Below are 17,414 nucleotides of genomic sequence, written 5' to 3'. Positions count from 1 at the left end.
TTTACTTTAAATTTTCTTTGAAATGGCATATTAAAAAAAAATTGAAATCCTAGATCGGACAGTTGTGAAGATCCATATTTTTATTATGAATATATGTGAATTGAGAAACACAGTGACATAAAAATGGAATTTGGTTCTATTGTAACAATTTCAAATTGTTCTCTAAGGAACTGACTCATACAAATTTTATATGATAATAAGATAAATAGATGTTGACCTGTGAGACCTGAATGTCTCCTGGAATCTCATATTTCCGGAGGAATTACAGTTCAATACTGTAGAATTCACTTAGGTCATCAGTTGGGACTGTATAGTTAAACGCTGCCACAGGCTGAACCCATTTGCTACTGGACAGTTCCCATCCAGATTTTCCTCGGGTGATGACAATAAGCAGATTACAGAGTACCTGACGGCTCAACACAAAAGTTTTGTCTCAAGGACAGATAGTGTTGAGGATCAGTGGACAAAGTTCAAAACCATCGTACAATATGCGTTAGATGAGTATGTGCCCAGCAAGATCGTAAGAGATGGAAAAGAACCACCGTGGTACACCAACCAAGTTAGAAAACTGCTGCGGAAGCAAAGGGAACTTCACAGCAAACATAAACATAGCCAAAGCCTTGCAGACAAACAAAAATTACGCGAAGCGAAATGTAGTGTTAGGAGGGCTATGCGATATGCGTTCAATGAATTCGAAAGTAAAGTTCTATGTACTGACTTGCAGAAAATCCTAAGAAATTTTGGTCTTATGTCAAAGCAGTAGGTGGATCAAAACAAAATGTCCAGACACTCTGTGACCAAAATGGTACTGAAACAGAGGATGACAGACTAAAGGCTGAAATACTAAATGTCTTCTTCCAAAGCTGTTTCACAGAGGAAGACTGCACTTTAGTTCCTTCTCTAGAGTGTCGCACAGATGACAAAATGGTAGATATCGAAATAGACGACAGAGGGATAGAGAAACAATTAAAATCGCTCAAAAGAGGGAAGGCCGCTGGACCTGATGGGATACCAGTTCGATTTTACACAGAGTACGCAAAGGAACTTGCCCCCTTCTTGCAGCAGTGTACCGTAGGTCTGTAGAAGAGCGTAGCGTTCCAAAGGATTGGAAAAGGGCACAGGTCATCCCCGTTTTCAAGAAGGGACGTCGAACAGATGTGCAGAACTATAGACCTATATCTCTAACATCGATCAGTTGTAGAATTTTGGAACACGTATTATGTTAGAGTATAATGACTTTTCTGGAGACTAGAAATCTGCTCTGTAGGAATCAGCATGGGTTTCGAAAAAGACGGTCGGGTGAAACCCAGCTCGCGTTATTTGTCCACGAGACTCAGAGGGCCATAGACACGGGTTCACAGGTAGATGCCGTGTTCTTGACTTCCGCAAGGCGTTCGATACAGTTCCCCCCACTCATTTAATGAACAAAGTAAGAGCATATGGACTATCAGACCAATTGTGTGATTGGATTGAAGAGTTCCTAGATAACAGAACGCAGCATGTCATTCTCAATGGAGAAGTCTTCCAAAGTAAGAGTGATTTCAGGTGTGCCACAGGGGAGTGTCATAGGACCGTTGCTTTTCACAATATACATAAATGGCCTGGTGGATGACATCGGAAGTTCACTGAGGCTTTTTGCGGATGATGCTGTGGTGTATCGAGAGGTTGTAACAATGGAAAATTGTACTGAAATGCAGGAGGATCTGCAGCGAATTGACGCATGGTGCAGGGAATGGCAATTGAATCTCAATGTAGACAAGTGTAATGTAAGTGAATACATAGAAAGATAGATCTCTTATCATTTAGCTACAAAATAGCAGAACAGCAACTGGAAGCAGTTAATTCCATAAATTATCTGGGAGTAGGCATTAGGAGTGATTTAAAATGGAATGATCATATAAAGTTGATCATTGGTAATGCAGATGCCAAACTGAGATTCATTGGAAGAATCCTAAGGAAATGCAGTCCGAAAACAAAGGAAGTAGGTTACAGTACGCTTGTTCGCCCACTGCTTGAATACTGCTCAACAGTGTGGGATCCGTACCAGATAGGGTTGATAGAAGAGATAGAGAAGATCCAACAGAGAGCAGCGCGCTTCGTTACAGGATCATTTAGTAATCGTGAAAGCATTACTGAGATGATAGATAAACTCCAGTGGAAGACTCTGCATTTGAGACGCTCAGTAGCTCGGTACGGGCTTTTGTTAAAGTTTCGAGAACATACCTTCACCGAAGAGTCAAGCAGTATATTGCTCCCTCCTACGTATATCTTGCGAAGAGAGATTAGAGCCCACACAGAATCATACCGACAATCCTTCTTTCCACGAACAATACGAGACTGGAATAGAAGGGAGAACTGATTGAGGTACTCAGGGAACCCTCCGCCACACACAGTCAGGTGGCTTGCGGAGTATGGATGTAGATGTAGATGCAGGAGGCAAGACGTAAGGGTTAGGTTTGTTTACCATACTTCATACATGAAAAGAGAAGTCATTAATGCCAAGTATTTTAAGAAGAACTATTGCTAATTTAATGACTCAAGATTAGACTTGGATGTTGAAAGTTTAATAAAAGTGTGTGACTGACTTTAAAGTTTGTTTACTATGTTGGGGCGTAGGTGGAGTGTACCCACCTCTTGCAGTGCCAAAGTACTGTTCTGGTATGTTCCTGGTAACTGACTGAATTGTGGACAGCCTATGATTTTTGAAATAAAAATGTCCTTTCACATTGTGGCTACAGTTCACTGAATGAAATGTTTATTACACATGTGTTTAAATGCTGCAAGTGCAGTGACAGATAGCTCCATGAACTCATTCAAGAATTTACTTAGTCTTCAGCACTACACTGTAGTTCACAGTTAAAGGCTGCAATATCCACACACTCATACAGAAATTTTACAAGTCATGTCGCACAAAAAATGTCGAACATTTACAAGGGGAAGGCCTCAAACGCAGCCAGCAGATTTGGCAAGTTGCTTGTGTACAACCTAAAATTAAGAACACACACACACACACACACACACACACACACACACACACACACACACAGTCTTTGACAAAACTGCTCCTGAAGTTGATGACGTGCATCGACTAAGAACTGGTGGTATCAATAGATAGCTGAAAATCAAGCGTTTTTCATCAACATGTTAGCGGGTTCATAAAATGCATATTTTTCTAGAAATCTGGTAAATAAACTTTTACAACTTCTTCTTTTGTACCCATAAGGTATGCAGTGTTAGATGAAAGCGCCACTGATGTAACGACCAAGGCATCTGGCTCGAAAGCAGAGAACCTGTGTTCAGGTCCCATATGCATTCTGCAGTTTGTACGTTTTTCTTTTTTTTTTTCTGTATCAAAATGGGTAGGAATAAGAGGGTTAATAAGGTAATCAAATTGGTAAGGAATAACAACAGATTAGGCAAGTAAATTTCTGAAGTGACTTGGAGTAGTAAAGGGTTAAAATGTGAAGCCTCATTGTATGAAAACAATTCTGAGCAAGACTTGTGAAGAGTAACATTCAGCGCCTGTTATCACATAAGGGAGAATAACCAATCCTTGTTGCAAGTGGTAGTATACCTAAAATAATGCTTTCATACATGGTGCAATATTCCATCAAAGCATCTGGAAAATTGTTGCTTAAAGTAAAGAAAATGTTGATTAATTTGGTCCTCAGGGTACGGGAGAGGTCAGTTGTAAGTTTTGTCTGATCCTGAATTCTTGGTGTGGACAAACTAACACCATCATGTATGATAGCATGTTTATAGATTACAAGGATCAACCAACTTGCAGAGTGGAAGTAATATTGCCAAACTGCACATCTGTGTGCCAGCCACATAATTTTTATTTTTATCATTAAGTTAAATACTTTACTTCAAAGCTTCAAAATTACAGTCTGCTTCTGGAAATCCAGTGGGAATTACACAACTGAGTGGATGTAATAACAAGTCACACCATTCGTGATTAACTTTCAGCACTGGTTTTCCAGAGAATGTTATAGTATTCATGGTATTATAGCATGCTTTACATGCTGGGGGATGAGTGAATGGTGTTAACAGGCCAGCGGGTCCATGTGAGACCCTGTTGAAAGTTACAAATGAATTTTATTGACTTAATTACATGACACAGTGAGGCATGCAGCGCCTCTCCCCATTGCCACTGGCTGATGCTGATGAAAAGGCAATGGCTTCTGCCCATAACTGGTGAGCCAGCACCCTGCATTGCTGAAGCCGGCTGCCTTTGCAAGCCATGACTGTTTCATGTCAGTGGTGCTACGTTTTGTGCTCTGATGGCATTCCCATCAGGGAACAGCTCCTTGGCTCCACAAGTGGATGTGGTGGCACTGTGTGGAGTCAGCTATGGACAGGGTTCAACCCATTGGCCTTGGACACAAGTGAGATAGCAGCTGGTGCTGTGGTGCCAAACCCCACTAGGAACTCAGTGTTGGTCTTGTCATGGATTGTAGGTCGATAGGGCTATGGTACCAGGCCCATAAAGGACTTAGTGTGGATGGAAGGTGTAGTCCAGTCTCGAACCCATGGCTGCTACTGGTGTAGCCCAGTCATCTCACTTTCTGATATATTTCTGGCATCATGATCTTGCTGCTGGCTTCCAACAGCAAGAAGTGATCCCTGCCTTAAAATCCAGACTAATTTATATGCCTCCATTGTCCATTTGTTTCACTAAATCTCTATGCCTAGTCATCTCACCGATAACAAGATACTTGCCCTAGTGTGGTGAATCACTCTGCTCCCTGCACAGTTACTGCTGTGCAGTGCCACTGTACACTGGTGCTACTGATCTTCTGTCCACAAACTGGGTATCAGCACTACAGTTTGCATCAAAATTAATTACAAGAAGGAATATTTTTTAAATGTAAACCAGGTTATTTTCCTCTTAATCTTTTGAAGGAACAACATAGTTGTGCAAAGATTGCATTCATTAGATGTTCTTTGTGTTACAAATGAATTAGCTTCAAATAGGGAGAGGGGAACACAGTAAGCTTTAAGTTTACCATCTGTCCTCCTGAGAGCTGCAGTTTACTTTGTGGTTGATATATCCCTTCAATAGCAGAAATCATGTGAGGTCTGCACTAACCTAACAGCTTCAGCATGCTACCTTCTCGTGACTTGGGTCATACAACACCATCTGTCAAACCTGTGCATATTAGCCATGCTTGTCTGTTGTGTTCCATGGTCATCCTGGGGAGTTGTAACTACTGCAAGGTCCTACAAAGAGATTTTTATTTGATGAACACTGGAATGTCATCTGTATGTATTCGTGTGTAGTTGGTTGGCCAGAAGGATAGTGAACTTTCACACTGCCTACCTATATAAAATCACTGTACCAATTTCGTATCGAGGGTGTGAGAACAGCTTCTTCATATACAGTGTTTGAAAGTTTTTGTTTGCATATGGTATTCTTGGATAGTCACCCCCTGCAGACTGTATTAGTTTCCCTTATAAAAAATAAGGGAAACTAATACAGACTGCAGGGGGTGACTATCCAAGAATACCATATGCAAACAAAAAACACAAGTGTAATCGTAATAAAGAAGCAGTTGAACCAACACAGAATGACATTAAAACGAAAAAAAGTGGGAATGCAAATAGTGTTAGCAAAAATTACTTAACAGTTGTTCACCAAAATATATGTTCCCTAGCAAACAAGACCCAACAGCTAGAAGTGGAGCTGGAGTCTACAGAGTGCTCATTTGTTTGTATCACTGAGCATTGGTGCAATGAGGCTGAAATTAATCAATTAGTTTTGCAGTCTTATAATTTAGCGTGTGCATACTGTAGGACTTCTATGAAGTGTGGAGGGTGTTGTATTTATGTAAAACAAAATTATCAGTATAAGACCAGAAGCGACTTATGTGTAATCAGTGAAGAGCAACATTTTGAACTGGCAGCAGTTGAAATCAGAGACAAATACAGGTGTAGGAATTTGATTATCTTATGTATATACAGATCTCCTAGTGGAGACTTCAACATCTTTCTCTCTAAACTTAATTATGTTCTTGACAAGATATCCACTCCAAAGAACCACATTCTCATATGTGGAGACCTAAATCTAGATAAACTGAATCCTGATGCTACATGGGACTCATTACTAAGTCTTGCTCAAAGTTTCAATCTAGTTCCAATGGTTAACAGTGCAACAAGAATAACAAAATACTCAAAGACAGCTGTTGATCAGGTATTAACAGATTTAGGCAAAGAAAACTGTGAGGTGGTGGTAGCAGAGCTAGGATTATCTGATCACTCAGGTCAAATCATTACTATAAAAGTGGCTCCAGAAGAAACAAAGAAAAGGCATATTTACAGACGAATTTTTTCTAAACAAAATAGACATGAGTTTGCCAAACAGATAGCAGGACTAACATGGGACTCAGTATACTCAGAGGTAGATGCAAATGAAAAATTCAAAAATTTCATGACATTGTTTAAATTAAATTTTGAAGAAACATTTCCCAAAGTGTTATGTCCATTATCAACAGCAGGAAAAAACAAGTGGGTCACAAAAGGCATCAAAAAATCGTCTGAAACACTAAAGTACCTGAGCTCCATTAAACACAGACAAACTAATCCAGCTTTCTCACTCTTTTATAAAAGATACAGGAAAACATATAAGAAAATATTGCTTGCAGCAAAGAGAGCTCATAACTCCAAACTGGTGCTCTCTGCTGAAAACAAAAATAAGGCAGTATGGAAAATTGTAAAGCAGGAAACTGGTACCAGGAAAGTGAATCTGTCAAGCCTGAAAATCAAAGAGGAAGGGACTGTAATAAAAGACCCAATATATTTGGCAAACTATATAAATGATTATTTTAGTAGCATAGGAAAAAAATTACAGGAAAATTTTTTAACAGCCCCTCAGGTCAAAAAGCCAAATAATGGTGTATCACACTCGATGGTGTTATTCCCTACAACACAGGAAGAAGTCTACAAAGCAGTCAGCAAACTGAAAAACAAAAACTCAGCTGGTCTGGATGAAGTCCCCATTTTTATAATTAAGGACTGTATCAAGAGCCTACTTCCACCTTTAGTTGATATTATAAATCAATCTTTCAAGCAGGGCTACTTTCCAGACTATTTAAAATATGCTAAATTACTACCTCTCTTCAAAAAAGGTGATGCAGGAAAAATTGAAAATTATAGGCCAATTTCTCTACTCTCATTCTTTGCAAAAATATTAGAAACTATTATGAAAGATAGGCTAATGAATTATTTAAATAAATACAACTTACTATCTGTTGACCAGTTTGGATTTCGATCAGGGAAAAGCACAGAATCAGCAACAGCACACCTCACAAATCACATTCTAGAAGCGTTAGATAAAGGGAACTACACAACAGGTATATTTCTTGATCTAACTAAAGCGTTTGATACAGTAGACCACAACATATTGTTAAATAAGTTAGATGAACTGGGAATAAGGGGACTTGTGAAAAAGTGGTTCCAATCATATCTAAAAAATAGAAGACAGATAACTGAAATCTCACATATTTCAAGTCGCTCAAACTATATTGTAAAGTATACATCAGACCCAAATTATGTAAATATAGGTATCTCACAGGGTAGTGTCCTTGGCCCAATACTATTCCTCATTTACATAAATGACTTCCCACAGAGCATCAAGCATGGACAAACAATATTGTTTGCAGATGACTCAGATGTACTAATCAATGACAAATCACCAGATGCACTGAAAGAAAAAGCCGAACAAACACTAAACAGTGTACGTGAGTGGGCATCCAATAATAAACTAACACTAAATTTTAAAAAAAACAAATGCTGTAAACTTCTATGTCTGCAAAAAACCACACTATAACAACTTTAAGTTAAACGATGAAACTATAGAATGTGTAGACTACACAAAATTTCTTGGTATGCATGTTGATAATCAGTTAAAGTGGGAGGAACATATTAAAATACTTAGTAACAGAATCGCTACAGCATGCTATGCTCTCAGAATTCTGACTGCAGTGTGTGATACTACATGTGTCAGATCTGTATATTTTTCTTATATCCACTCTGTTATTACCTATGGAATAATATTTTGGGGAGTCAACAGTAAAAATATTCAAATAGTTTTCAAATTACAGAAAAGAGCAATTCGTATAATAACCAAGAATGGCAGTAGGGCTCACTGCCTTGAACATTTCCAAAAGCTGGAAATCCTAACTGTCCCCTGTGAACACATTTTTCAAAGTATTATGTATGTAAAGAAAAATATTGACTGCTATGTTAAAAATTCTTTAGTACACAGCTATGGAACCAGAAACCAATACAATCTGCATCTAGAGAGAAAAATAAAGTTAAAACGCAGCAGAGCTTGTTGTACAATGCTGTTAAATTGTATAATAAATTACCCCAAAATATAAAAGATATTGATACAATTGGACAGTTCAAAACAAAACTAAAAAATTTTTATTAAATAAAAGTTATTATGCAGTAACGGACTATCTGAATTAAAACATGTAGTGAAATTAAAGTAGCCTGCATTGTAATACATGAGGAAATAATTAAAATATGAAATCCAAAATTTTACAGTACTATAAGAAAATTACATAAGGATATAAAACTAATGTAACATACTTTAAAAATTTGTGGAAATATTAATTTTATGTGCATAATTTGTAGGTATATTGTATTGTATATGATTTTGCTGACGAAATCCACACAATGTAAATTGTTACATGGATTAATAAAGAAATCAAATCAAATCAAACCTTTGTATTTGAGTGTCTGATTTGGTCTGAACACACACCATTCAGCACATTGCCATCTCTTGAACAGTCATGGTGATACACTCTCAGTATAGTCAGGAATTTATACACATAACAAATTTGTGCTATAAAATATGTTGTTTTGAGATGCCATGTACAGGGGAGACAAGAAATCTTATCAATATTTATAGCTGCCAATGTGATTATGACAAACGTTAGAGAGAAGACTCAGTCTCTTCACTAAGCATGTGCATGTCACTTTACCTTACAGGTCTCACCAAATTATCATGTAGCATTCTTTATATAGAGTGTTTAATGGCAAAGGGTTATTCAAAGATGACTTTTGTGTTTATGTTAATCTGTCTTGGTTAATGGATAGAGGAGAGCTAAAAAGTTGACTAATGTTTGAGAGCTTACTGTTTCCACAACACTGATTCATGTTTGGTGTTTCATAATTTCAGGTACAAATGACAAAGCTGGTGGACCACATTATTTACTGAGATTCACTTCAATACAGGCAGTGAAAGAAACATTTGTACCCATAAAAGACTGGCAATATCCTTACATGAAGTAAGATTGTATGGTTCTTTTTTATATTTTTTGTTATTATTATTATCATTACAACCTTCAAATATGTTAGTTTAAGTGTTTGGCTGCTATTATATATCTATATTATGTGCATTTTGATTGCTTCATATTTATTGTGGCATAAATTGTTCACCTTTGTATTTGATCAATGATAAAGTTCTTTTGACATATTTTTATGCAAGTACTCCCTATGGTAGCATGTTCATGGTCCATGCTGAAAATAATCGAAATGTAGTCTTAATAGCAAAAGACTTGGGGGCTGCTCTGCTATTTCTTATTGTCACTGATAGCTTTTACTTTTCATTGGTCTTCCATTTTAAATATTGTAATTTTAAATGGTTTCTGCTTGCATTGTTTAGTTACTATGTTCTTTATCAGCTAATTCTAGAAATAAAATATCTTACCTCTACCACTGTAAGCTACAATTGGCTGTGAAGAATTTCAATAAATGGAAGTTAATTAGAACATTGAGAGGATCCCATATTTGATTCAAATGTGGGCTCTCAAAGTGAAATTAGCATTACACCAAGAAATGTACAAAGTATTTATTAGTAATATAGGGTCATGTTTAATAATAGTTCCTCTGAGGCATGTGATACTTTTTACTGCTGCATTGTCAAACACTAATTATGTGTCTGTTCATTTATGTATACTAATCACAGAATTATTGTATTCAATACAGTATTATTTAAATAAAATTTTAGGAAATGACACTTGTTGTATGAAAATATAATTAAGATAACTCATTTTGGCGTGTGTGCACTAGTGTGGGATATATATAAAATTGTGAAGGAATGTGACTCTGCATATCCTCATTGCCACAAAATTTGGTACTGTCTTGGAAACCAATTGCATAGCCGAAATTGTGCATATCAAAGATGTAATTTCTGAGGTTTATTGTTCACCAGATAGGTATGAAAAAGTCCAAAAAATTAACAGTAAGAACTTACAAGCACCTGACAGGAAGAAATATTTTTAAAGATGCATAAATGTAACTAGTATACCTAGACACAGCCATTGTGGAAGATTTGCTCCAAAACAAATTGGTGTATTTTTGGGTGTGTACATATAATGAAACACAAACTCTAAAATAGAGAATTATGTGGTCATGTCAGCGTGCAATCAGGAGCTATCACTACCAACAATAGCATTTATAACTTGGCACATAACTACATCAGATACAAGAGTAACATGCCATTTTAATTCAGTAATGCATGTGTCTGTTTTTGTTACTTTCAACATAAATAAATGTGGTAATATTAGCATAGCTGCAAAATAATACTTTCAAATGTTACTCAAATAGGTTTTTATGTAAATTGAAAATGTTAATTATGTCAATCGATGTAGGTGAAACACAAAAATTGCTTATACAATTTGTTTGGTTAAGGTGGAACAGAACTTTGAACAATGATCAGTAAGAGGCATGTCTGGGTTTCTTCTATTCGACCTTTGTAACAGACCAACCAAAGACTACCTGTAGTTCACTGGCCTACTATGATGACAAAACAATCATATTCTACAATTATAATCCACACATAACAAAACCCAGACAAATAGCTACATCTAAAAAGTTAAAATAGTGTGAAAAAAATTGAAAGTGTCACAAAGAGCCTACTTATCATGTGTAAGAATGATGGAGAACTGGTGAATGTGGCCATAGAATAATATCTGTTTGTGACTCAGTCTTCCTGTTAACACTTTGTGTACATGCATGAGCCAAAATATTACAACCACATGCTTAATAGCGTGTTGGCTGACCTTTGCAACACAATACAGCAGTAATGCTGCTTGGCATGTATTCACCAAGTCCTTGATAGGTTTCTGGAGGTATGTGACACTATATGTCTATGTGCAAGTCATGCAATTGCAATAAATTCCAGCCTGGAGGGTTTGGGACACAGAGCTAGTGGCCAATAGTGTCCCAGATGTGTTCCATCAGATTTAGATCAGGCAGAGTTGCTGGGTAAGACACAGTGAGTTCGCTAACATGGTCCTCAAAGCTCTGTAATACAATTACAGCTTTGGGACGTGGTCAGTCACGTTGCTGGTAATGCCATTGCCATCAAGGAAAACTTCAAGTATGAAGAGATTCAACTGGTCCACGATAATGTTCACATAGTCCACAACTAATGTAGGTCTGATGGAAGCCCAGGTGAATATCCCACATAGCATGGTACTACTACTACTACTACTACTACTACTACTACTACTACTACTACGACCACCACCACCACTACCACCACCACCACCAATTTGCACTTTTGGTTTTGTGCATGTTTGAGTAGCAGTTTGCATGGATGGAACACATTTTCTTGCACCAGCATTGTACTCAGTAGATTGTAGCCTGTGTTTCTGTATAGAGTGGGCGAAACTCCACCTCTTTGTTCTGTGATGAGGTGTGGATGTCCAACATCTTATCACCTGCTGGTGGTTTCATTGTCTGTCGATCACTTTCAGTAGGCGTTCATGACAGTAGCACATGAACACAAACCAACTTCACCATTTCGGAGTGCCTCTTCCCAGATGCTGGGCACTAACAGTCTACCCTTTTTCAAAGTCAATTATGTCAGTGGGTTTTTCCATTTGCTGCCCATAGTGTCACTAGAATAGCTCCCCATTCATCTCTGTTCTGCATATATATTTTCCTTATCACGTCATGTGCCAGCTGTAGTCCTAGGCAGCATTCATTCTCGCAGGGGACAGTGGCCATTATGTTATAGCTCATCAGTTTGTGTGTGTGTGTGTGAGTTGTTACAACTGTAACACTATACAATGCACAAAGAAAAAGTTGTGTCTTTTGGTTTAGCCTCACTGTTGTATTATTGTGAACAGGTAAAACATCTACAGATTTATTATTGCATCCACAGGTTAGAGGTTGGTGTTGTTGGATGCTAAAGAGTAAGTCTTAGATCCAATTCCTGATGACCACCTTACGTTTTTCTGCCATGGGGAAGTTTTTGATAACTGCAAGACCAAATTAAAACATGCTTGTAAAAGTAAGTGATGCAAGTGGCTAAAGAGGCATCAAACTGAAAGGCTTGCACTAGGCTGGAAGCCTCAAGACATTTGTTTTTATTGACTGCAGTATCTCTGGTACATATTGATGTCTGTGAAGAGAAGGTTGTGGTTTTCATATATCACAGATGATAAATTACAATGCTGTGAACATAGAAACTATAGACTGTTTTATCTTTTTCCCACCAAGTAGTTGTAACTGTTCACATAAGGCTTTGAGTAAAGTGAAGCTAAAACATAGGATAAGTAGCTGACAAACTGAACATTGTCCGGTTATTCATTCTGCCAGTTTGCTATTGGAAAACGAAACAAGAACAGAACTATGTTTCTAGTGTAATATCAAAAAAACTTCATTTCCATGTATTTGCGGAAACACCTATGAAATTATGAAACTTTCATACAAAGAAAGATGCATTATTTACAAAGCTATCTCACATGTCTACAAGGCCATTTTGTAAATGTCTCTATGGCAATGCCTCTTCATTGCTTTACCTATGGCTTTTGTTTTTTGCTTGCAGCCATTTGCACTTCACAGCTGAAAACTGTCAAAAGTGCTGTCAGGTGTCACGGAGTTCCTTAAGTTGACTCAACTGCAGGAGTCTCTTACATCCAAACTTTCAGATGCCAGACACTCAGATAGGTACGAAACATTGTATATCGACAGAGTATCAACCAAAACTCTGATATGCTGTCATCGAAGAACACATGCATGAACAGTAAGTAATAAGCAACATCTGACCTACAGAGCACGGGAACAGCTTAACTGTGAGGGTAGTGATGTTTTGTTTGTGGGGCGCTCAACTGCGCGGTCATCAGCACTTGTACAAAGTCCCAATCTTTACACAGTCCAGGCTAGCCACTTTCATGAACGATTATAAAATGATGAGGACAACACAAACACTCAGTCCCCAGGCAGAGAAAATCCCCAACACGGCTGGGAATCGAACCCAGGACCCTCCACTGTGAGGGTCTTTCCTGTAGATCTCCCACTGTGAAGTCATTTAAATGTTATTTTGTAGTACCAAGGGTCCTGGGTTCTAGCCCTAATCATGCCAGTTTTTATATTGTACTGTATGTGAAACCGTTTCATGGAACAAGAAGTTCCTCACATGTGAAATGACTGTTTGGAGTTGATAGAAATGTTCTATTAGCAGTCTGCTTTCGCTTCATTTATTTGAAAGTAGGAAACCTGTAGCGTACATCTATAGTTTCACAGAATAAATACAAATAATCTGAACAGCAGAATAAAGAAATAATTGCATCACACATGAGGAAGTATTAATGGTTGTAACAAAAACCTGAGAGCCCGCGGCCCACCGAACATTGACTGGAGTGAGGAAGCACATTTCTGATGTTTGAGCTAAGTATAGCTATTGACATGGTACACACGTACCGTTTAGGTACATTTTATGCAAGTCTTTTGCCCTTTTGGGGGTTCTGTATTAATGTTGGACCATGCCTCTTTAGGCAGTTTGTAGTTTTAATGTGTTCTGAAGAAGGCGTGGTTATCTGCCCTGAAACCTGGGGCAATATCCGGTTTCTATTTGCAATCGAGGCGGGTTCTTTATAATCATTAAATTATTCACGATTGCTGATGCGCTGCAATGTTAAAAGTTCTCAACATCAACAATAATAATAATAATAATAATAATAATAATAATAATAATAATAATAATAATAATAGGCATAATAAAATAGTAATACTAATAATAAACAAAATAATAGTAAGTACATAGCATTCATAAATAAATACAAATACCATCACACATGCACAGTGTTTTCATTCAGGAAGAAAGGTTTGACAATAGTAGTTGTGCACGAAGTAGTGTGTGAAACAAGTTGCATTCATTCATCAAATAGATTTGATGAATCCCATATTTGCACATACACCCTGTAGAATGCAGAATGAAAACTTATGCTTGAAACAGAACTGTGTCAAAGTTTCAAAGGGTCTGAGACCATTAACGAGTTTTGCCATTATCCAGCCGTGACAGTGAGAATTACAGAAATGTAGAGAACACAATGGATTTATGCGAAGGACTGCACATTAAGAAGATTATTCCATTGCAATATTCTACTGGCTGTTCCGATTATTTATGCTTATTCTGTGCAACTACAAATGTACTCTGTAGGTTTGCTACTTTCAAGTAAACTAAGGGAAAGTGGACTGCTAGTAGAACATTGCTATCAACTCTGAACAGTCTCTTTATATTTCAGGAACATGTTGTCCCATATAAAAACTTACTACAGTACAAAAATTGTCATGACCAGGGCTCGAACCCGAGACCCTTGATACGACAAACTAACACTCTACTGAGTTCCCTATGCAGCTGTACGTGATAGATGCTCACAGTAATGCTTTCCCTGTGCTCCATAGATCAGTCATTACTTATTACTTACCTTATACACATGTTTGCCTGGATGACAGCACATAGAACAAACTACACACATCAAAAAAAGTTTTGCATCACGTCGGTTCTGAGAGTTCCGGAAACTGTACAGAAAATTGGTATAGAGATCACCATAAACATCATTTCCCCCTTTTTTATTGCTCATGGAAACCACACATTGCATGTTGCACCACCATACAGCGAGACCTTCAGAGGTGGTGGTCCAGATTGCTGTACACACTGGTACCTCTGACACCCAGTAGCAATTCCTTTTGCATTGATGCATGTGTGTATTCGTCATGGCATACTAACCACAAGTTCATCAAGGCACTGTTGGTCTAGATTGTCCCACTCCTCAACGGTAATTTAGCGTAGATCCCTCAGAGTGATTGGTGGGTCATGTCGCCCATGAACAGTGCTTTTCAATATATCCCAGGCACGTTCGATAGGGTTCATGTCTGGAGAACATGCTGGCCACTCTAGTCGAGCAATGTTGTTATCCTGGAAGAAGTCATTCATAAGATGTGCTTGAAGGAGGCACGAATGCCTTGCCAATGTGCTGTTAATAAGGTTGCACTATCGGTTGGAGGATGGCATTCACATATCGTACAGCCATTACAGTGCCTTCCATGTCCACCAGCTGTGTATGTTGGCCCTACATAATGCCACCCTAAAACAGCAGGGAACCTCCACCTTGCTGAACTCGCTGGACAGTGTGTCCAAGGTGTTCAGCCTGACCAGGTTGCCTCCAAACACATCTCTGGCGATTGTCTGGTTGAAGGCATATGCGGCACTCATTGGTGAAGAGAACGTGATGCCAATCCTGAGCGATCCATTCAGCGTGTTGCTGGGCCCATCTGTACCATGCTGCTTGGTGTCGTGGTTGCAAAGATGGACATTGCCATGGACGTAAGGAGTGAAGTTGCGCATCATGCAGCCTATTGTGAAAAGTTTGAGTCATAACACGACATCCTGTGGCTGCACGAAAAGCATTATTCAACATCGTGGTGTTACTGTCAGGGTTCCTCTGAGCCATAATCCGTAGATAGCGGTCATCCACTGCAGCAGTAGCCCTTGAGCGGCCTGACTTCGATTTTGGAACTCTGAATTGTGCAGTATTGCTTAAAATGATTCAGACATTCTTCATGATTAGTAATGTGAGCTCGTACTACTTGCAGTCATAATGTTCACTCTCTGCTGTGTTTTTATCCCATCAAATAAACAGTGTGGCACCAGCAGCAGCTGATATTGTAAAAGCAACAACAAATTCAGAGACATTTCAAGATTGTTTTCTAGTAGTGTTATTTATGGGTTGATTCACAAATTGTGACTACTTCCTAATGTAGGAGTTTGTAATTTGATGTCTTGTTTGATGTGTCCTCCAGTCCTTTTGAGAAGCAGCTGATAGAAAATGTTTCAAACAGTGCCAGAAGGAAGTGCACCAGTTGTATAAACTTTGGTTGGTTGGTTGGTGGGTGGGTAAGGGGCTAAACAGCAAGGTCATCAGTGCCTTAGTCAAGTGATAATTAATCTGGAGTTAGTGAAGTCAACCTGAAATTTGATCACATTATAATAGTAATGTAGGAGTGGTTAATCAATATTGATGCAAGGTCTGACAAATAATTTTAAAAAAAGTAGAAGTATATAGGTTGACCATTATGTAGGTCAGGGCAAATGAGAGGTCTCCCAAGTGTCATCTGTGATGAGGCAAACCTCACCTACATCTGACCTCTCAGAGAAGCTACTAAAAGGTGAAGACAATTGAAGGGTAGGGGATGCCTTGTAGCAGGGATACTCATAAGGCTAAAAATGTAGTAGACAGCAGATGACCAAAATAGTAAAGTAAGGTGAGAGAAATAATAAGGTCAGTAGGTGCTTGGGGCCAGGTGAGTGTTTCTTAGGGCTCTGCATATGACGAGAAATATCCCAACCCTGACCTGTTACAATCAAAGTGTTAAAGAGAGGAATAGCACCCACTATTCATCAGAGTGATACCCCTAAAATAGAAAATATGGTGTGACAGAAAAAAGGTGTTAACCACACGCTAAGCAATCAAAAGCGTAAAAGAAAGGTGACTAAAGCAGCTGGCAAAGGAGGTAGGGCTGGAGTGCCCTAATCCTGCCATGCGGCTGGATACACCACAACTGCAACCATGTTGACTCTGCCCTGAAAGTAGTTTAAAACCTTATAACTGAAAATAACAAAACCACTTTTACAGAGAAAACAGAAAATCAGTTCAACTTTTTGTGAGACATCTGCCAGTGGTTAGTTACATGTTTCCTGGATCATTTTGCACAATAGGTCATAACGATGTGGAAACAATTCCTTTTACATTCACACCACAAATTAGTTAGAACATGTTGCCATATTCTGAACATTTCTAAGTTTTTTATGTATATACTGCAAAAAGAAAAAAAAAGATATACAGATATGAGTTAGTAATTCCTTCCCACAACCTTTTACTCATTGCAGAAATAGAAATTATTCTGTGGAATAGAAGGGGGTTGTCAAGGTGAAACTTTCTCAGTTTGTTTTCAAATTTTACTTTGCTTTCAGACAGTTCATATCTATCACTGCGTAAGTGATGAAAAATTTTTAGTGCAGCGTTGTGCACTCCCTTTTTGTGCTAAAGAAAACCTTAATATTCAGTAATGAATGTTATATTTCCTTCTAGTATTGCAGTTATGTACATCAG

At 38.2% G+C, this 17,414-nt stretch overlaps 1 protein-coding gene across 1 annotated transcript in view; it reads left to right on the top strand.

The window, feature by feature from the left end:
* Positions 1 to 10,027, top strand: part of LOC126299043 (delta-1-pyrroline-5-carboxylate dehydrogenase, mitochondrial) — a 117,776-nt gene extending 107,749 nt beyond the window's left edge. The window contains exon 12 of the mRNA XM_049990696.1: positions 9,188 to 10,027. Within this exon, the coding sequence (XP_049846653.1) occupies positions 9,188 to 9,300 (113 nt within the window). The 3' untranslated portion in view covers positions 9,301 to 10,027. The remainder of the gene's footprint in view (positions 1 to 9,187) is intronic.
* Positions 10,028 to 17,414: the final 7,387 nt, after the last annotated feature.

This window comes from Schistocerca gregaria, chromosome X, assembly GCF_023897955.1.
Source record: "Schistocerca gregaria isolate iqSchGreg1 chromosome X, iqSchGreg1.2, whole genome shotgun sequence".
NCBI lineage: Eukaryota > Metazoa > Arthropoda > Insecta > Orthoptera > Acrididae > Schistocerca > Schistocerca gregaria.
The sequence above is the reverse complement of the archived record's forward strand: the minus strand, read 5'-3'. Positions and strand labels throughout refer to the sequence as shown.